The following is a 22,007-nucleotide window of genomic DNA, read 5'->3' on the forward strand; positions in this document are numbered from 1 at the left end:
TGCTGTAAGAAGTGGGGGATTTGATGTGATGAATGTCTAGTCAAATGTTAAATTGAGTGAGATAAGAATTAAATGAGATAACTTGGTCTCCTGAACCCTCATTGAAGTCTTGAGTGACTTTCCTAGATACAACTTTCAGGTCTTCTGTCTGATTTGAGTTGGTCCACGTTAAGTTGATTAAATTACTTGGATCATCATCATCAGCAGCACGTAGCAATATATCGCAATATAATGGTTATCACTAATTGTCATCTAACAACAGCATAGCAAAAAGTCTTTATTTGGAAAATCCTCAATGGCTAACAATTTGGCAGGCAGATTTCTGCCTTGAAAGTTTTGATTTCCAAATGTAAGCTGCAGGAGACTTCTCTTGATTACATCAGGAATTTAATATTAGGTGTGAGGATGCCCTTGACCTTAAATGAAAACTTGAAGAGAGAACATAATTTCAATTACAAGTACAGAAGTATCACAAGTACTGCTTTTGTCAGTAGAAGTTTACGTTTTCTTCATTACCCTCCACTATTTCCAATCAAATTCATAATGAAACTGCTGAATATATTTGGAATTAAAGCTACAGAACCATGGCATGTTTAATAGGAAGTACTCTTTTCGATGAACGACTGAAATTTGGGTAGAAATTACGTATCCGTTGAAACTTTTTTTTTTTTTTGTGCGTGATTATTTTCATCTTCTTCCCTTAAAATGGTGGTCCTGTGACTTCTAGTGACAGGTCAGTCCTATGAGAACATGGTGACTGAGATCATGTCCATGGGCTACGAGCGAGAGCAGGTGATAGCGGCGCTGAGGGCCAGCTTCAACAATCCTGACAGAGCGGTGGAATACCTTCTGATGGTGAGCACTTACCTTGCCTACACCTTGTTCTTTCAGTTTTTGTTTCCCACGTAATACCTTTCACTTTGATTCTGGTGTTATTTTTGAACATTACTCAATCCCTGAGGGTGACATTTGCCATCTGGAAAATGAGATTGAAATTTTGACAGACGTGATGTGTTACAGAAAACACTGAAGTAATCCCTAACCGCGTCTACCACTTCTTTGCTTTCATTTTTTGTTGATTCATAGGGATTTGTATGTAAAGTATGTCCAGTTACAGTGATAGCTTTTACTGCCAATGGCTGGCTCAGTGATTTTGTGTCACCTCTTAGCGACAGCATTAGTTGATTATTTGTACTTTTGCACTAGTATCTATAGCATAACATCACCATTCTTTAAGTTCCAGTTCACTGTAATAATGCACAGTGTTCTTGATACACTTTCCAAGCAGAAAGGTTTGAGAGATTTGGTTTTTTTTTTTTTTGAACTGTGCTTAATTTAGCTGGTGTTTTCATTTCAGCAGTGTTTTAGAGAAGAAGCAATTTTCATTTGATAAATAAAGCTTGAAGGGTTAAATGAACTTCACTGGCATGAGAGGAAATAGAAGAGTAATTTCACTTTAATGAAAACCCTGTGAGTTGTTCTGGGGCTTTGTGGATTGTTTCTCATTTTATACCTTAATCTGACAGGTGAATTGTAACCACCATAGAATTTGTCAATGATTTTGTTTCTTAATCAGTATTTCCAGTGCATTTAATTTTCACTCTGGCACACCACTTTTTCCCTGATGAGGTTTTTCCTTTTAGGAGATCTGAACTTTATTAAAATCTGGCAACCAGATATCTTGACCTAATCCTTGCAAAATACATGTGGGTCGAACTTCTGATTGATTGATAAGAAATCTGGCATCTTTACCCTCCAGTTATAAAACTTCAATTTTGTTAATGAAGTTTTCCTTCAGTAGTTACAACTACAAGTCGCTGGCATGCTTCCCACTTACATTAGTGTTCCCAAGACTTTGTAATCTTCAGATTTTAAACTGACAACACATATTTTGAGTACAAGAATGTAAAAAGTTCAATTCCCAGCTACCATTAGGCCAAGCAAGGGTGAATGCAGTAACTCCCAAGTCTGTCATAAGTCTGCAGGCTCAAACATTTGTTTTTCATGCTGTCAAAATGTTGGTTTTACTGTTCATCTAGTCTGTAAATACACCATGAATTCAGTGCCTCCCGTGAGTGTTGGGCCTGCTGTGTGTGTGGCAGTCCTACACAGTGTGCAATTCTTGTGCACTCAGTCTGGCATTTTCCTCCTCTAGCTTATTTCTCTTCAGGAACTCCAGAATAGACATAGAGTATCCCTGTGATGGAGTTACATGTCACATCTGCCAAATACATGGACTGGTATGAGGAGTTCATTTCCAGTCCTTCAGAAGGCCCTATATATAAAACGGGGTCCTGTTATATAAGATGTCCCTATATATTTCGTGTTATCCTTCACTGAAAATACCTTTTCTTCTTCTTCTTCTTCTTCTTCTTCTTCTTCTTCTTACTTCTGGAAGAGGGAGTAGGGAGGAATGGTCTTGCTCTTGGAGACCATACTAGATGTCAGACTTTTTGTTGTCCTTCTAGAACAATCCTTGTTCTGTAAACGGTCTTTCTAACTATTCTGGGCTTGCTGTGGTCTGAAGATGTTCCTTACTCTCCTGCTGCATCAAAAAAGGCTATTTTTAGTTACTGTTGATCTGATCTGTTGGTGACAGTGTTCTTTGACCTTCTCTCTACATTACCTGCCTCCACACTATCATCAGCACTATCTTTTATATAATCTGCAGATTAGGATTAGGATGTTGAGATCTGTAAGTGTTTGAAGAACCAATACACCAAAGGTACCTCTAAGGTGTTGGAAAGGACTTAAACTGTAATTAAAGCACAGCTGTTCCTCAGATGAACCCTGAAGATTCTACTTGTTGTCCATGGTTCAGATGGCAAGTTCTTCAGTTTCCATGGCTTCATCATTCAAGATGTAGGTGTAATCCTGTGTCCATGAACTGTGGTCGTGGAAGGAGGTCTCAGTTGCAAAAGATGCTCTTTATTTTTCTAAGCCCCAGACTTTGGAGGCATTTACATTCAGATCTTCCTTTGAGCCAAGGATTTCCTAACCCCTAACTAGGAAGGAGTTCTGTCATCTCTTCAATAACCAGCCTCTTAGTTTGGATATTTTTAGGAAATGTTTCCTTAGTGTGAGTATAGTCAGACACTGAACATAATTCCTGGAGAGGTGGTCGATGTCCTGTGCCTGTCAGTATTCAGAGGCATTTGGACAATGCCCTTTGCAGGCTTTAACTTTTGGTCAGCCATGAACTGGTCAGTCAGTGGGACTAGATGATCACTGTAAGTACCTCCCAGCTGGAACTATTTTGTTCTCTATTCTGTGCAGAAGCTGGACCTGATGTGATTATTGCCCTGCAGAGAGCAATGTCAGCTAAAAACCACTGTACTGCTCAGTTAAACAGTAAACAATTGTTTCATCCACCATAAGGCAACAGTGGCCTTTTTTTGCTGTCCAAGCAGTGTTTGCATTCAGAGTGACTTGTGTGTGGTTTAATACCGTGCTTTATTTTGTTGTGTAGCTGTGTGAACAAGGTCCACATGCCTCACTTGGCATTGTCTGATTACAACTGTACACAGTCTCTATTATCTGAAGAGTGATACTTCAAGCTTGCGTGCAAGAGTTAAGATGATGTTCAAGATGACAAATAATTTCTAAGTAAATTTGTTTGAATGAGTTTACATAGTCCTTCCATTCAAGAGCAAACTGAAAAGTTTAAACAAGCACATGTTGTTTGATCTGGACACAGTTTGCAGTGATGACATATGCCTGTGAATAGGTGAAATCAACTAGTAATTTCATAAGAGTAACCCAAGTTGTTACATTATACTTGCTTTGCCAGAAATTATTTTTTTATGGGAAAAGGTATTTAATCAGGGCTCTGTAAGCCACTGATAAGGGAGTGTTGCCTCAGAATTATACCATGAATGGAATTCTTCTCCCCCTCGGTGGAGGGAGGGATGTGTAGCAAGCTTACTGAGCCATGTGAAGGTAATGAAGTGTGTGACAGGGAAATCTTGCATTTATTCCCCTGAGTGGCTTAAACATGCAGTTGATGATGAGGTGATTTATACCTTGATGTGATTCTTAATAAACAGGTAAGGCAAAGCATTGCTTGGAGCACTGTCCAGTTCTCCCTTTCTAGATGTGTCCTCTATATTGGCTGCATATTTGTCCTTTTTATTCAGGTGTAATGATGAACATACCGTGTGAAGATCATGTTACAGCAGGACTTTTAATCTACATTACCTACCAGTGATTTTTATGGTAGGCTTGACAAACCTCTTCATTGTCTGGTTACCCTGTAGTTCTGTACTATTTCCACCCACCCAGTTCCTTCTGTTTTGTGGTTCCCAAACAGAAGGGTGACTCTCGTTTGGATAACTTCTCTGGGCTGTTCCAACAGGGCTTGTTGTACTATTCTTGGTGTCTCTCTCATGAGTGAGTTTCCAGGCTTCAGGGATGTAGTGGTTTGGTTCAAAATACCCATTACTTACTTAACTCTTCAACTAAAAACCCAAACTATGCTAAGCCATGACAAGAGAGATAGATTGAAAGGACAAACTTGGTGCAGGAGTTCAGTGGCAGTGAAGAAGGCAGGGTTAGGGTAGGAAGCTTGAAGGATTTCCATGCAGGTGAAAAGTGGTACAGTGAGGTATCATGGTTGTGTAACCTACATTCTAGTTTATTATAATACTGTGTTTTAGCTTTGTCCATTCCTGCCTCCCTAGCAATCAGTTCCTATACAAAGTTGCTTGCAGATAGAAAATAAACAAAAGGCAAGTTAACTTTTTTTTTTTAAACTGCTAAAGCTGGGTGACATACAGACCTTTTCACTTTTAAGATACAGTAAATGACAGCTTTTTCATTGAGGAAAGAGGTCCCAAGAGCTGCGTTCTTGTATCTCTTCTCAGTTTCTTGCCAGTTGTATGGCATTGTTAATCTTAGTTAGCATTTTGTATTGCAATTTGTTGCTGTAATGTCACTTCTTTTGCATAACAGTATAACATATTGTAACAGTATATTTAACTTTTTCGCTCATATCAAATATCTTCAAACAGGATTCAAAGGAAGTATTTTTTGTCAGGCGAAGTGTGTTTTAAAGTGATGCAGTGCATGCTTTACTGTCTTTGCATAAAAACTACAGGTTTTTCTTGCCAAAAGATAAAATTCATCTTTTCACGGTGTTCTCTGTCAGTTGTAAATGCATAACTCACAGGATCTTGCCTTGTATCTGCAGTGAAAGCATTAACGTTGTTTGGTTTGTTTTTTTTCCCCCTTCATTCTGAAACCCAAATACTGCATGTAGTTGAAACGTTTCTATGGGTAATGATGTGATGATCTGTGGCTTTAGGGTATACCTGGAGATAATCAGGCTGTGGCTGAACCCCCTCAACCACCAAGCACTGGTGCATCTCAGTCTTCAGCAGTGGCAGCAGCAGTAGCAACTATACCCACGACTACTAGCTCACTAGGAGGTAAGAAAGGCTGTGTTTGAGAAGGTATGATAAACAACATGCACTTAATCTCTCTTTCAGTCAGTTTTAAGTTCCAGGTGCTCGTGGGCTGCTCAAAGGGAATTGGATAAGAGCTGTTAACATGGAAATTCCAGGTGTGGTACTTTCTTGGAACGAGTGGCTTGTTGTATGTCATGTGCAATGAAGCATGAGTTTTCCAAAAATGCAGTGAACTTGCACAATTTCTTTAATTCAATGTTCTGGACTTAAGTGCAAGAGCACAGATATGGTTGGGGTTGTGTTTTCTCTCACTTAACCTCTGGCTTTCTACTCTGTGACTGATTGGGCACTGTCCACTGTGGCTGTATTAATATATTTACCACACAGAAGTTCGAATATTAAGGGAGAAACCTGAAATTAGGCCATGAAGTGTAGCACTGGAGAGACCTACAAATGACCTAGGACTCTTCACTCAGCAGTGCAGCACTTTGACAGTGGTTGGTGCCTGCTGAAGAGAAGGGTATTTATCATGTATTTATCTTCCTCTTAAAGGGAGATAGATAAATACATGAAAGGAGCCTAATGAAGGGGTAGGAAAGGTCTATCTTAGGCTGTGGCAGAAATGGTGCTCAAGATACAAGCTCTGATAAGAGGCCAGAGTGTTAAACATGCATTTAGTAGTTGCAGGCACACATGACATGATCCATATGAAGAGAGAATGAAGGGAGGGATGTTTCAGAGCAGTTCAGACACTGCTGTGTTCACTTCAGTAACTAACAGCGTGGGATGTATGGGAAGGCAAGACTCCCTGGAGAACTGACCTGTGGCAGGAGGTGGAGAGCTCTGGTGTAGATGCAGAGACAGACAGTGGGTTGGGTAGATGTGTCTGAGATTAACCAGAGATGAGACATACAGAGGAGAGTGTTGGAGATAAGGACCAGGCTGTTGGATCTTAAGGGAAGACTGGGTGAAATGGAAACGCCTTGTTTAACCTTAGAATAAAGAAGTTTTGCTTAAAGCTAGACTTTACTGTGAGGAAGCAAATTCTTCTATGCTTCAGTGAGGGGTGTGCTCTCCACTTTCATGTCCTGTTTCTGTCTACAGTTACAGTGTAGGTATGTATTTTATTAAGATTCTTAGTAACTTTTTTAAAAAAAAAAGTATTATTTCACTGATGTTTTTTTCTCAGGGCATCCACTTGAGTTTTTACGAAATCAGCCTCAGTTCCAGCAGATGAGACAAATTATCCAGCAAAATCCTTCTCTGTTGCCGGCATTGCTACAGCAGATTGGACGGGAAAACCCCCAACTACTGCAGGTGGATCTTAAAAGAAGAAAATAATGCTTGATAATTGTGATTTAGCTTTACAAGAGAGTCACATGCTGATGTTGTCTGGGATATGTTACTAGCAGTTACAACATTCTATTGCTGGCTTTTTAGCAGTTGTTGCCGTACAGAATGTATTTTCTATGATATTAGATACAAATTTGAGGCTTCATAAGAGGTGCAAAGGGGGTGAGGAAGAGGAAAGGATCACTGCAGTTGAATTGAAACATAAAAATTGCGTTTCTTATGGTTAGACTGAATAATTTTTTCTCTGTGCGCTTTTTGCACATTCCTTTGACTTCTTAATTCTCTGAAAATAAATATTTTTACTTGTCTGTTGGCAGGCTTAAAGATGAGCTATTTAAATATACGTGTTTCTTTTTCTGTCCTGTGCTTCACAGCAAATAAGCCAGCACCAGGAACATTTTATTCATATGTTGAACGAGCCAGTTCTAGAGTCTCGCCAAGGTTTAAGTGGCAGTGATGATGGTGCCAGCACTGGAGGAATAGGAGATGCTGGGAATGCTCATATGAACTACATTCAAGTAACACCTCAGGAAAAAGAAGCTATAGAAAGGGTGAGCCTTTCTTCTTGGAAATTTTCCTTTCTTTTTTGAAATTCTTGTTGCTGTAGGGTGTTGACTCCAGTGCATGCTTAAGACACACTTAACTTAAGCTTTGTTTAGCTCAGTAGTTCTGCATAATATTTGATGTTTTCCTACTTGGCATTTCGTAGCTCTTGTAGCCTTGTTTCAAATCATACCTCTTCTTTCTTTATAGCAATTGAGTCTAAAATACCTTAAATCTGTCTGACTGGGAAGAGGCAGAGCGTTTTAAGCGATCAGAGACCATCCTGTGATAATTGATGACGGAATGGATTTCCCTCGGGAATTACTCGGGAAGTAATTCCTCTTGCAAAATCCTCAGCCAGCACTGTTCTAGATCATGCCCTGACAGGTTTCCAGATACAAAGGTCTGGCTGCATGAGCACTCTTTGCAAAGTATTGGAAAGTAAGAACAGTTATAGTTGAGTAGATTAGTTGGAGTCAAAACTTTACCCAACTATTTGTCTGTCCATGAGAATTAGTTACAGTTTTCTAAAAGTACTGGTAGGCATGAAAATATACTCTGGGGTGATGTACTGCATTCATAAATACTACTGTGTAACTGCCTAAATTTGCCTGGATGGCAGTGCCCCTGAGATTTTTCTCAGGACAAACTGCAAGACTTTTGTCATACTGTGGTAGTGGTTTTGTACCCCAAAGACAATGTTTTTTCAGCTGGCAGAACAAAAGTTCATGTAAGGATCATCAGAAGATACCTATTTGAATATAGGTATTCAGTCCTCTAGAACTTGAGGAAGTTGGCAATTAGTAAAATTAGTCTAATAAAATTATTTGTCCATGTACTTCTTCACAGGCCATCTTCTCTAGTCTTCTGCATTTCCTTTTAAAGCCATTTTATGCAGTAGAACTTTATTAGCTCTGCAGTCTCTTCTAAAACCCAGCAGAGATCCATACGCTTCTTTCTCTTCCCGTGAAAGACAAACCTCAAAATTTAAAGTGTCTTAGTATTGCAGCTGATGCCTTCATGCTGTTTGTGAGCCTGAAATAAAATCTAAGACTGACTGGTGAGGGATAATAGGACAGAGTTTCTCACAGTTATTTGATCTGCCCCATACGTGAAATGCCTTGCAGGTGCTGTAAGGATTTTAAGAAAATCTTGAAATAGTGGAGTGTACTTGCCTTTGGCTAAAACAAGGATTCAATTTCTGAGTGCCCCTAAGTGCTGGCTAAGCCCTTGGCACAGTAATAAGTTCTTCTCTGGTGTTCTCATACCCTGTTGTCACTGTGTTCCAGACTTTAATTAATTCCTTGACTTCTGAAAACCAGATTGCTCTGAGTTTACTTGTCTTGGCTGCAGTGTGTAGTTAATTTTTTTAAGATAAACAATTGAAAATATGGCTTAATTTGACATGCTGGACAAGCTACTAAATATCACAGGCTGGGAGCTTTTGTTCCAGGCAGTTTTTGTTAAAATTGCTTTGGAACTTCGTATAATTGTTTAAAATGAGCATTGTTTGAAGTCGGGGATTTTTTTCTGCAGCAGTGCAATGTGCTGTTACTTCTTGACAATACTGTGACCCAGCTCTGTTTTAGACATTCTGTGTCACTAAAGAAGTGACAATTTTTTATGGTGCTTCATTAGACTTAAATCACCTTTTCAAGTGAGGATCCTCTTTACTAAAGCACCTTATTTTTCACTCAGTAAAGTCTGCATTGAACTGGGCAGCAATGTTATTTCCAAGAAGGCAGTAATTGCTTAAGGGACATCTCGAGACACTAGACATAGAAAGAAGCCTAACATACAAGATGCACTTCCTAAATATGTTTCTTTTCTTCAGTTAAAGGCATTAGGATTTCCTGAAGGACTTGTGATACAGGCATATTTCGCCTGTGAGAAGAATGAAAACCTGGCTGCCAACTTTCTTCTACAGCAGAACTTCGACGAAGACTGAGAGAATTTTTTTTTTCTATTTCACACCTCACACCAGTGCATTACACTAACTTTGTTCACTGGATTGTCTAGGATATTTGGGCTTACATTCATAATGCTTGGTGTATGGCATAATAGGGGGTGGGTGGAAGGGAGAACATAGGAAACAAAGCAAAGAAAGCAACAAGTTTTAAATGTCTGTTTTAAGTTAGCAGATGCAGAAAATCGCACAGTGTAAAAACAAAAAAAAATATACAACCAAAAAATCAGCTTCTGCAGATAATTAGTTCCTTCTATAAACTGTAGGTTAACTTTTTCTAGGTTTTAACTCTTACTGTACTAGTTCCAGAAATGTAGTGTAATGCACTGCTTCATGTTCCTTTCCACTTAGTATTGACATTGGAAGTAGCCTGTGCTACGTAGATTTTACAGTCTGTATTTCATGGCAACACTGGATAGCAGCTTTGTGAAATCTAAAAGATCTGAGCAAATGTAATCTTGAATGCCAAAATAGGGGTATTCGGGTTTTTTTCTTCAGCTGTGTTAAAGTAGTGCAAGAAACACAGTATTTTTGTCTAATGCTGAATTAGAACAGTGTTGGCTTTCTTCTTTTTATCAAATGAAAACCCATTACGTTTAAAAGTGTCCTGATTATTGAGAAACACCACCCCCTCCTTTGTCCCCCTGAAATGATATGAGAAGCTATATACATACAGAAAAAAATTATTATCCTGTTTACATATTTTCTCTTTGGGAAAAAAAAAAATAGATATCTAATTACTGTTCTCTTAATGTTATCTTGCAGTAAAAGTTTTAAAAGCAATAGATTGCATGTTTGGTTTTGTTATATGCACTCTAGTGAATTGAATATTCTTTTTCTGCCAGCAAACAAAATGCAAGCTTCATTTTTGTCTGCTGCAATGAGACTTTATCAAATCAAATTTCACCTTCCCAACTTTGTTGAACCAGCTTTTATAGTATAGCTATTAAGTGTTCTGTTGCTCTTGAGTAGATTGTAGTGTTCAAGCTATTTCTGTTAAGTAAGGACTTTTGGGGATTTATTCACTTTATAAGGAAGAGAAGTTCAAAACTTGAGATATCAAGCAAACTATCAATTTATTCCAACGTAAAAAAAATTGACACTCGAAACTTTCTATTGAAAATAAGCTCTGGTTACAGAGTTTTGAATCTTACTTCTTCATACCTACTTACCATTTATTTTGTTTAGTCATCATAAAATGTTAACAATTTTTTTTTGTTTGTTTGTTTTTTGTAATACACGTTTGCTTTTAGAGGTAATTTTGCCCATCATTGCAATACTAGGAATAAAAACAAATGCAAATTTAATCTAAAGCTGTTCTGTGCAACGTTACCTGAACACAACATGGGGATAGTTTGATTTTTCTACTGTTGTAGTCCAATTTACCTGGATTACAAGTTTACCTCTACAGTAACCAGGAAAAATCTTATTAGTGGTACAGCACTGAACTCCTGTAAAACATAATGATATTAATGATTTTAATGATTTAGTGGTACAACTAAAAAATTATTTTCTGCTGAGTTTGTTTATCAGTGGATTAACTACTACTTAAGCTCAAAGTATAAGTCAAGTGTCTTGAAAAAAGAGCTAAAACGACTGAAACATTTGTATTTTGTTTCTTTATTGATTGGCCATAGTCTGTAAACATATTATCTGCACAAAACAATGTAATGAATTAAAGCCTTTTACTTTTTTTTTCTATTCTTATACATCTGTGATATTTTTCCAGATAGTGTGTATTTTAATTATTCAGATTTTATTCTTTTAAAATTTCTTAGGTGTATGTTGTCTAAGTGATCAGTAGCACAACCCAAATCTATCAGTAGGAGATGTGATACTGCTAAATAGGAAATAAGTCTTTCATAATGTTTTCATTTTAGAGAAGTTAACATTAATAATACCTGAGTCAGCTAGCAGACTTCATCTAAACAGGATTCTCAGTTTATCTATGAACTGAGAGATGGATTTTGATCTAACACTGCACGCCAAAAGGGGCTGTTTGTTATCTGTAAAAGGATCAGCTGTCAGGTACTTGAAAAACACCAAATTGATACAAGGACTTCTTGAATGTACTTTTACTACATAGCTAATACCTAACTAAGACAAAAGCTTTTAGTTTGTGGGAGTCTTCTGTACTGATCAAACTGCTATGAGAAATAACCATTCCTTCTTTGCGAGGGTGGAGAGTAAAGCAAGAATGTCTGGGTGTTTCAGTCCACTCCCTCCAATTTTGATTTTGAAATGTTTACTTATTATAAATGTATTTGAATTAAAGTCTGTTGAGCTTGTTCTTTGTACAAAAAAAAAAAAAAAAAAGCTAGTAGCTTTGTTCATTTGTAACTTTGTATGCTGAGTGACTGAGGGATTTATGGCTGCTGTGTTTGAAGCCTTACTAGTCATGCTGTTCCCGTTTTTCCAGCAGTGAAACAGTGTTTTTGTGACTTCTGATGAACAACAGGTGTCTGACCTTACATGCTAGCAAAAACTGTTACCTGTCCAATAGCGGGATACTTGCCAGGGAGAATTGTGTCTCTCTTTGTAGTAGCTGCCAAAAGGGAAGAATACATGGAATTCATGTGGTGTTGAGGAGGTGTGACCTGAGCAAGCTGCCTAGGTATGTTGTGCCTCGTTTTCTACCAAGTACTACCGGGAGTTGTCTGCACAGAGTGCTCCTCAGCTTCTCTGCTGCAGATCTCTTAGGGATTTGGGGATCAGTTTCCTCAGGGCTTTCTGAACAGTAGCTAAGAAAATAAAGTATTTCTTCCTAAGTTTTGGTACTGTAGTCCTTACCTTTGTTGTAAAACTTCTGAATATCTGCTTAGACAAAAGCTATTTATGATGCACTTTTAATTGGGATTAAAAAGTTACTCTGAAGTCATATTAATTCTGTAGTTGTCTGTTCTTAAGTTCTCTGTACCAGCTGCATTTTAATGCTGTGGTTCATTTACCTCGCCCAGAGTTGCCTGATGAGTCCAGCTAAAACCCAAGCAATTTGACTGATTAAATGCCCTGTTCTTACCCCACGCTAACAGAACTTTGTAGAAATGTGAGATTAATCACTCCTGAAATCAAACTGTGGCACTCTGATTTTGGAGTGCTGGGTTGAGCTTCACTTCAAGAACGCGCATGAATGAATGAGAGAGACACAAAGCCAATTCCTCAAGTAATGTATGCAGATCTGTCACCCATGGTTTCATTGAGTATTTCATTTAGTTTTTAGAGAGTTTTGGAGGCAGCCACATAATTTTTTTTTTCCTGATTTCTCTTAAGTCCAGTTCTGTGCACAAAACTAACCTAAAATTTCTGCACTTGAAAATACTCTCTAGTTCAATGGAAACAGTAAGGTGGGAGTGGGGAAAACATCTTTGTCAGTAATATCTTTAGTTCTTCCTTGCCTGTTTTGGGATGCCAACAGTATTCAGCACACTGTCCTTTGAAAACATTATTTTGACACAGTTCTATGCGCAACTATGGTTATGAAGTCACAATTTATAAAATTTTGTGGCTTCACTAAGCCATCCAAAGAAGTAGGCTTATTCCACCTGTGATTAAATGATGTATGGGAAAAATTTAATTATTTGATCACCACAAAATGCATGACTGATCAATGCTGCTGGTGCCTGTATCTACAGACTAGCTGATGTTCCTGACTTCTAACTGTCCAGTGCCATTGCTGTATTTATATATTTCTCCACAGAATAAATGACCTGTGAGGAGGGGGGGCGGGGGGGAAAGGGTTGTGAAACTTTGTGGTTCTTGTCAGAACTCAACTTCTTTCCTCCTGGGCAAGAGAAATAAACACGCACAATTTTAACTCCAGTTCTAATTAAAGCACATTTTCATGAAGACACCAGCATCTCTGGCATTTTCTGTCCAAACTGCAGTGAATCTAATAAGTATGTGCTCTTCAATAATGGTAGCAGTCTGGAATAACTAATAGTGGTAGAGTCTGAAGATCCTTCCCTCCACTTCATGCCTTTGCTTTGGCATTTTCCTTTGTGAGCTCTTACAGAGCAGCATCTGCTGTCTGCTTCCATTTGCTGAAAGAGTGGTAATAAAGACAGTCCTTATGGTTTTGTGTTGTGCGTGGCTCATGCAGTTGTGCCTTAGAGACCTGGAGTGCAAAGTGTCTTTCAAAATAGGTATCTTTCTATTTTTATATACGGCTCCACACATTAATACGAATTCTCTACGGTGCTGAGGGCAAGGAGCAACATCCTTGAAATTCTTGTTGCCTGAGATAAGAGATTTTAGATGTGATAGACGAGGAGTAACCAGATACACCAGCAGGCAGCTGTTTGCCATCCCAGGGGAAGGGTTGGTTGCTGTCCTTGTAATGCGAAGCATTTGACTTCAAATGTGCAGCAGCCAAAGGTGAAAAAATAAGGCAGTGTCTCCCACATGTCTGTGTGGCTGTATCTGTAGAATTGTTCAAAGTCTTGTCAAAGACACATATTTTTAATTATATCTTTGAATTAAGCATGTTTATTCCCACCCCCACTCTCGTGTCTTTACTCTAAATCTCTCTTGTTTTTTCCCCCCTTTCTTTTCATTATTGAAGAAATCATGCCAGCTGCAAAGGGAGCACTCCCAGCTTCTGTTTGAGGATGGAGGAACAGGATTTCAGAATAGGAAAAGGGGCAGGAAACAGTCTTCAGGGTGGGATATGAAACAGGACAATAAAAGTGCTGAACACCTGGGATAGAGATCTCTGTAGGGAGGTTGAGGTGAGGAGTCTGGACCTGGAATTGGCAGTGTGTGTGAAAGGAAATACCTGCGAGAGTTACAAGTGCCATGAGGGAAGAGTAGAGTGGTGTGACAGGGCCAAATGGGGAGTCAGAATGAGCAAACCTTTGGTGTGACTGGATGTATAAATGAGAGATAGATGGAGTATTTGGGAACAGAACTAACATTCATCTATAAGGAGACTTCAGAGACAAAGAAATTGTGTGTTTCTTTTTATCCAATAGCTTTTTGTGTAGTGCTTTGGTTCTAAAACAAGTTCTGAGGGAGATGACGAAGAGGCTACAAAAGGACGGGGGCAGTGAAAAGAAACAAACCAGTTTGTTCCTTGGCATATTCCTCAGAGACACCACACACCACTCTTGGGTAGTCTGACTGCACGGAGGTCCTCCTGCTTAAAGGTGGAGAGAAGAAGAAGTAACTTAATTTTTGCTTCTATGAGTCTCTGTGTTGCTTTAAGTGAGAGAAATGAGTGATCTGCCTAAAGCATGCATTTCATATTAACAAATGTGCTTCCTGCTTCCCGTCTCCATGTTGAAGTATCAAATTTCCCTTTGGCAAAGGGCAGGATTTTGCAGGACACTCTTGGAGCAATGCTGCAGAGTCCGTATGGACAACTGTTCCTGATGGGTTTGTGCCTTTTGAGCATGAACGTTATTTGTGATCCACGAGTGTCCTAAAATCTGAACTGTGGCCTGTGGAAAGCTGGAAAAACCTGGGAACACTCAGTCTTGGAAGAGCAGCAGGGTTAAGATGAGAAGCTACTGGAACATATTAAATGTGACTGTAACTCAATAAAGCTGTATTTTTTTTTCAGCTGCAGTAAGAAATTGTTGCTAAATGCATTCATAGCCTTACTTTTCACATTTCACAGAATTTGCAGTAAGTGGCTCTGGTACACCAACAAAAAGGAGACAGAATACACAAAAAGCCATTTTCTAAATCTAGTTGACGTGCACCTACGTTGCCTTCAAAATCTCTGGCAAATGGTCATTCCTGAAGCACTGGACCTCAGTTTGCCACGAAGAAGGGTGATTTTTTTTCACCGGCAGGGGCAGCAGGATGGAGAGCTGTTACTTCCGAAATTAACTCTTTGCTGTGGCCACCTGTGGGAGAGGCTTGTAAATTCATCCACTGCTCCTAGCCGAGAGGCAACCTTGTGATCCCAGCTCAGAATTCCCTTTGCTCCAGGGTGGTTGGAAAGGACCAGTTGCTTTCCAGATTTATCAAAGTGCAGGTGAGGAGAACAGACAGGATCACTGATGAAGTGGTAAGACCGTAGCCAGTTTTTTTGGGAAGAGTGATGTTATTTAAGCATTCTGGTGCAAAATGAGGCTGGGAGTTGAAGCTGTGCATTTGATTCACGTGGTGTTCATGCTGTCAGGCAGCAGATGTAAACTGGTGTTTTTAGAGGAGAGGAACACCCTTTTGGAAGGTGGGGTGGCAAGAAAAATAGGTTTGCCTAATGGGGCTGCTTCTAGTGCAGAATTCAGCCATTTTTATGCTTAGATTTTGAAACTGAAGCCACTGATGCTACGGTTTTGTTTCCTTGCTGCACTGCTGAAGCTTGTGGTGTCTTCAGAATGCTGTGTTACTCCTTAATAAGCCTTATCATGCCGTAATAATACCTTGTGAATGCCTCAGATGTGAGTGATTAGGCCTGTGCTTACATAAATAGGTGTCTCAGTGGTAAGAGGTTATTTGCATGATTGTGGTTTGTAGGTGGAGGAGCTGCAAGCCTGTCATCAGATTACTCGTTCCAGCTGAAAAAAAAACTCTCTGGGTGGCTGTCACATCATCATCATACCTTGCATGGAACAATTAGTGTTATTTTGCAAGGGAGTGGATTTTTGTCCCTGTTCCTCTCCCTGGGAGTTTTGTGCTTTATGGTGAGTGTGCTGGCTTTGTCTGGGATAATTTTCCTCATGGTAAGAAAATTGCAGTAGGAGGGTGTATTTAGGATTTATGCAGTAAACAGCACTGATAACACAGGGATGTTTTAGTTATTGCTGAGAAGTGTTTGCACAACAAGGCTTTTTTCTGCTCCTCACAATGCCCTGCCAGCGAGGGGGCTGAGGGTAATCAAGGATTTGGGAGGGGACACAGGCCAGGACAGCTGATCCCAGCTGCTCCAAGGGGTATTCCAGACTCTGATACCATGGTCAGTACAGGAAGTGATGGGGAGAAGAAGGAAGGGCAATGGACACACACATTCAAGGTGTATCCATCAAATGATGGAGCCCTGGCTTTCCTGGGCACAGCTGAACACCTGCCTGCCCATGGCAGGTGGTGGATGAATGAATTCCTTGATTTGCTTTGCTTGTGTGCGTGGTTTTGCTGTCCCTATTACTTTGCTTTCATCTCAACCCATGAATTTTGTAGCTTTTTACCCTTCTGATTCTGTCCCTCATCCTGCTGCGGAGGGAGTGAGCGAGTTGCTGTGTGGGAATAAGATGCTGACTGGAGTTGAACTGTGGAAGTGAGGAGAAGACAAACCATTTAGCACACTGAGACAAATTTAAGTTTTCTATACACTTACCTTTTCCTGGATGCTTCTAATACCCAGTCCTGTGTGTTTGTGGGCACCCCTATGCTCTGGAGAGGACTGCAATTTTTTCTGTAGCAGGGTCATCCTTACACACTGGCCTTAATCAGGTGGAAATACAGGTTGCTTAGCTGTAGTCCTGCTCTCCCTTCACCTCTGGCCCCAGCCCCAGTGTTGGTTGTCCTCCTGGTCAACACTCAGATTTTGTAACTGGGAATTGAGCTACACTCAAGAGATGGAGAATGAGCAGCTCAGTAGTCAAATTAAATTAGCATTTAGGGAAGTGTAGGTAGAGGTCACAGGGAGCTGACCAGGAGTCCTGCGTGCTTGGCTGAGAGGGTAACTGGGAGAAAGAGGGGGGGGAAAGGGGGCAAAGAGATTCATTCTGCATTTGGGGAAAGAGAAGAGGAAATGCTTGCCAGACTGGGGAGTCCTGTGGGGGCTGGAGCATTGAAATCCCCGATTTGAGAGTCTTAGCAACACACCAGGGAGTTGTCTGGAGAAGGGAGAAATACCTGAAGAAACCCTGAGGGGTTTATGGATGTACAAAAGTATATGTGGCTTGCAATATTAGGGTTGGGCTTAAGTTATTTCAGCTCAAAGCTGTTGTTGTGCAGACTTTGAGTGAATTTTAATGGAGACTGCTATCCCAAATCAGAACATGCAAATCTGAGGGCAAACAGCACCCCAGGGACCTGGGTGTAGGGGTGGGAAAGGCAGTCCTGTGAGTCTGGCTGGGTTTTGGTCCTGTGCTCGTCAGATACAAGCAGTTTAAGCAGTGTTAAGGACTGCTAATTTCACTCAGAAAAAGTCATGATAATGAAGGTGGTAGGATGAAGGTTTTGGAAAGATTTTCCATTCTGGTATTTTGGAGAACTAAATTCTTATTTACGTCCCCTATCCTAAGATTCTCTGATCTGTTCTTTCTAAGTTTTCAGCTTTAAATGAGCTGGAAGGAAACTTTCCATGCTTGGTGTCTGCCTGTGATTTTGTTTTGGTTTGATATGGGGATTTTTGGCTTTTCCTTTTTTTTTTTGTTTGAGATTTTTTTTGCGTGTGGGTTTTTTTTTTGGTTGGTTGGTTGGTTTTGGTTTTGTGGTTGTTTCTTTTTGTTGTTAATATTTCAGATAATAACCAATTTTACTGTTTTGGAAAACAGAATTGGGGGCAAGGAAAATACATTACTTTTTCAAATTTCAAGTTCCTTTCACTGAGCAGAGGCACTAGGTATCTAGATGTTATTGGATGTGGTTTCTTTTTTTCTCCCCACATATGTGCTTGGGGCCAGGAAGATGAAGAATTGTGAGGTTTTTTTTTTTCTTTCTGAGAGAAAAGTCTGCAAGTCTTGGCTGTAACCCTTGTGCCCATGCCAACAAATCTGAAAGCTTGAAGGTAGCAAGTTAATGCTTCTGCTTTTGTGCATAAACATTTATCTGACGTGTTCTGAATGTCCTGATTTTGCTGTTCGTGCACAGGACACCTGTTTATTGTAGGCAGGGAAGGAAAGCTGGTGGTTCTGGACTGCTGTGGCAGCTTAGAGGGATCTGTAGGCTTGGAGTTTGGACCACTGGAAAGGAAGAGAGCACAGTGAATCAGATTTTGGTTAAAAAGGCAGTTTTTCAGCCACTTGGAGCTAAACCAAAGGCAGATAAGCCTTTATTGTGCTGCTTCAATAACTTTCATATAAAAGTTTGTATCGCTTGAGCTCTGCATTGGTGCCATTGTGACTGATTTCATCTTCCCCTCACTTTTTGCTGCTGTATTTTTTTTTTTTTTTTTTTTTTTTTTTTTTTTTTTGAGATGTCCCATTTCTGTTTGGCAGCAGCTCGTGGTCCTGCCTGCAGGTCCTGTGCAGCTCACAGGGTATGAATCACCAAGCTGAGGCACACTGAACCCTGGGAACAGGTCCTGAGGGTCTGGAGCATCGTGTCCTCTGCTGTCAGCAAGTGCCTGTGAAGGCTCCTAGCAGAGTTTGTGTCATCTTGTCCCTGTTCTACTTGAAGAATAAAATCCTGTTAGAGTTATTAGCTGCTGCTTCAGTCGGAGTGGAAAGGTTGTGTGGCTTTGCCCATCATTTGTGAACCACAAAGGGGTGGAATCTGATTAAGATTTTCATACGGGCAGCCGTGATTGCGAGGTGAGCTTGGCAGGGGGAGGCACTGTTCACACAGAATTTTTTTCAGGTTTCAGTGGTGTCTAAGCTTTTTTGAGTAATGGAGGACATCACTATTGGTATAAGAAATAAGATTCGAGATTGGAGCAGGTTGTGCTGTCCCCACCTTTGGAGGTTTCCAAGTCCAGCCTGGTTGAAGCCCTGAGTGTTCTGGTATAATCCTGTGGCTCGCCCAGGAAGACTGAAGATCTCCTGGCTGATCCATGTCCTCAAAGTTAATTATTTGTGTCATGCAGCCTTACCATTCCGGTGGGGATTTATTTTCTATGAAGGTTTAGCCTCAATTTCCATATCCTGCCCTTCCTTTTGTTTTTTTCTTTCTTTTTTTAAGTGTGGAAGCTGCCTAAGCACCATTTGAATACTGAATTCTGCCACCTTCTCCTCATATTTTAAGCAGACTTACAGAAATTAACAAAACAAGCTTGTCTGACATTGCTAGCTCTTTAAAAATCCACCAGTGGTGTCATCACAAATTAAATTAGGCCTAAATTTATTTCTTTCTTAGGTTCTGATAGGCAAAGAAAAGAACTTGCAGAATCAGGAAGAGTTAGCTGACTTATCCAATGATAAATTGGAAAGAAAGATTTTCTGATCTGGCATATAAAATAGATGCCCTAGATTATTTACTGTGAGATTTTCTGACATCCTTTATTGTTATGGAGGCAGCTGCCCATTTGTTTATTTCAAAAACATTATTTCCACAGTGGGCTTACTTCCCCCCCTCTCCTCCTTCAGCTAAAAGCATCTATTAGTGTTTGTGAGAGGTTTCCAAGGGGCAAAAGTCTTCCCCAAAAAAAACCCCCTTAATTGCAGGGCTTTTTTTTTTTTAAAAAACATTATCCAGATGAATAAGAACATGGGTTTTTTAAAAGTGTAGACTGAATAGAAAATGTGGCTGGAAAGCCCTTATTTGTTTCAACCATACAGCTCAGGGATCTTGTCCACTCCTCCAGGGTTGGGAAGAAGTGAGTAGAATAAATCATAAATACCAGGTTTCAGTCTGTTTCCAAGCCTGGACTCCCAGGCTTGCCTTGAAGAGAAAACCAGCTGAGTCCCTTGGGTGAGTTGTTAGAAAGTGGAGGAAATTTCACAGTGAAATCCCTGCAGGCTGTGACAGGGAGCGCCTGAAAATCGCGTGCCAAAATTGTCCTGCTGGGAGAAGCAGGGAAATCTCTTTTTTTTTTTTTTTTTTTCAGAATGTGTTGGGTTTTCCAGCTATTCTGGTGGGTGTGAAACCAAGCAGATGCACAACCCAGTGCTTTCCCCTCTTGTCTTCTGCTCTGGGTTGGTTTCCTGCTATGTGCTGTTTCCTTTTGTTCTGGGACAGCTGTGATGGATCAGTAGGATGGGTTCGTTTGCTTTGTCAGAATAAATTGGTTGGGGTACCTAAGTTCAGCTATTAACACTGGTGATTAAGGGGATAGTAGCACGCTGGGATTTATAAACAATTTTCTTTGTTATGGAGTTTCATCTGTGGGCAGAATTTAGCAAGAGGTGGAAATCTACTACTTTTAACGTCTGATACTGAAAATTTAGCAACAAAATTAGTCTTTCACCACTAACAAATGTGCAGTGACTACTTCTGTCGCATCTTCTTGGCACTTCATGCTTTGGAACTCACACCTTCCAGCTGTGTGAAATGAAAAATACGGCTCTCGTTATCCTGGACCAGTCTGTCACTCCACAAGGTGTAAAGCAGCTGTGTTTATCAAGGCTTTTAGGAGCCAGGAGGTCAAAGCTGCCTTTCATCCATGAAAATAACACACTTGGCTTCTTGGGAGATGCTTGCTAAAGTGTCCCCCTGATGCTTCCAGGCTGAGCTGCTCTGGTCTCCGTGCCATTGAAGCACTTCTTTCACTGAAAAATGACAACCTGAAAAGGAACGTCCACGTGGAATCTTCTCTGAGGGTTTGTCACCTGGTGGTCTCTGAACAATTAAGAGCAGGTTGGGGGTGGGAGGAGGAATTCCCATTCTGGAGTGACAGGGAGATGCCACAGCACCAAATGAGGTGCCCATAACTCTGTTTCACTTCCAAGGATGCCCTCACCATCAGCCCTGAAATTACCAACGCCCCTTTTTAGCTGAGAGAAAACCGAGGGGTAGAAGGGAGCATGTGGTCCTCAGTCCTGTCTCCCTTCTAATGGCACAGGCTGAGCTCTCTCAAGCCTGCACAGCCCTGAAGTCATTTCAGAGTGCTAAAAGGGTCTTGACAAACCAGTGAATGGGGCTTACTGCAGTGGGTGTGGAAAAAAATATTCGGGCCGAGAGAGCACTTTGCTCTGCTCCTGAATGAAATCCTGCATTTCGAGTGCCTGCTTGCCTGCTCTCTGTCCAAATTTGAGCCAGAGCAGGCTGAAAACAATCCTTTTGATGCCTGAAAATAACCTGAGAGGCTGAAAATTAACTTGCCTGCTTTTTAGACTTTTGTACACTACAACGCAGTGGCTCGTTTCCATGGTGCCTGTTTTCTGCAGGGCTCTCTGATTGTATTAGCAAATTAAAAACTTTGTATCTGCTTTCTTTTCTTCCACCCTGGACCCAGCCTTGAAGATCACCTTTGAAGCAGTCACTCTGATAATAAATGGAGTCTCCATGGTGACTTGCAGGTGTAAGTGACGTAATGAGGCAAGAAGGATGTTTTTCTCAAACTCCCTGCTCAAAATAACCCAGGCGCCCCCCAAATCACCTCTCTGTTGCATTGTGAAAAAGAAAGTGGTGCCTACATGAAAACAGGAGTATGATTCACATCAGCTGGTGCAGGACAGTGTAAAGGACATTATGTGAGGCCTCCTCTTGTCCCTGCAAGTCTCCTGTGATCATAATGGAAATGTTGTTCACATGATGAACAGTCTGTTCTTCCACCCGAAGGAGGAAGCATTACCTGTGTGGCAATGGCCAAGTGGGGCTTTTTGTGAGGCACTTGAAGCACCTCAGCTCAAATGTAAGTTTGACCATTGTGTTTCACACAAAGCTGGAGGGCTTTCGGGGCCCAAACAACAGCAGAGTCTTTGTGGGGATTTTGGTGAGAGTTTGGTTTCTTCAGAAAGTTTTCAGTTCTCTGGAAAACTTTTTTTGATGGTGGGGCGCTCAGAGTGAGTTTTTGGCAGCTGGGTGATTTGTCATTGCCTCAGCACTGGTGGCTTTAGTCACTTATGGCATGACAAAATTTAGGAAAAAATGTAGGTAGGAATTGGCTTTATGGGAGTTTTGAGTGACAACTCCTGCCAGGAGGTCCCTTGAGGGCCACGAATAATAAAAGCATGGTTTACATGTGGGTT

General features: G+C 40.5%; 1 protein-coding gene across 2 annotated transcripts in view; it reads left to right on the forward strand.

Annotated features, from left to right (window-relative positions):
- The window catches only part of RAD23B (RAD23 homolog B, nucleotide excision repair protein), a 35,291-nt gene extending 23,140 nt beyond the window's left edge, over window positions 1-12,151 (forward strand). For both annotated transcript variants that reach the window (XM_069000899.1, XM_069000898.1), the window contains 5 exons: window positions 728-855; window positions 5,303-5,426; window positions 6,595-6,722; window positions 7,133-7,309; window positions 9,136-12,151. In XM_069000899.1, coding sequence (XP_068857000.1) covers window positions 728-855; window positions 5,303-5,426; window positions 6,595-6,722; window positions 7,133-7,309; window positions 9,136-9,249 — 671 coding nt within the window. In that variant the 3' untranslated portion in view covers window positions 9,250-12,151. The remainder of the gene's footprint in view (window positions 1-727; window positions 856-5,302; window positions 5,427-6,594; window positions 6,723-7,132; window positions 7,310-9,135) is intronic.
- Window positions 12,152-22,007: the final 9,856 nt, after the last annotated feature.

This window comes from Aphelocoma coerulescens (genome assembly GCF_041296385.1).
Source record: "Aphelocoma coerulescens isolate FSJ_1873_10779 chromosome Z unlocalized genomic scaffold, UR_Acoe_1.0 ChrZ, whole genome shotgun sequence".
NCBI classification, from domain to species: Eukaryota; Metazoa; Chordata; class Aves; order Passeriformes; family Corvidae; genus Aphelocoma; species Aphelocoma coerulescens.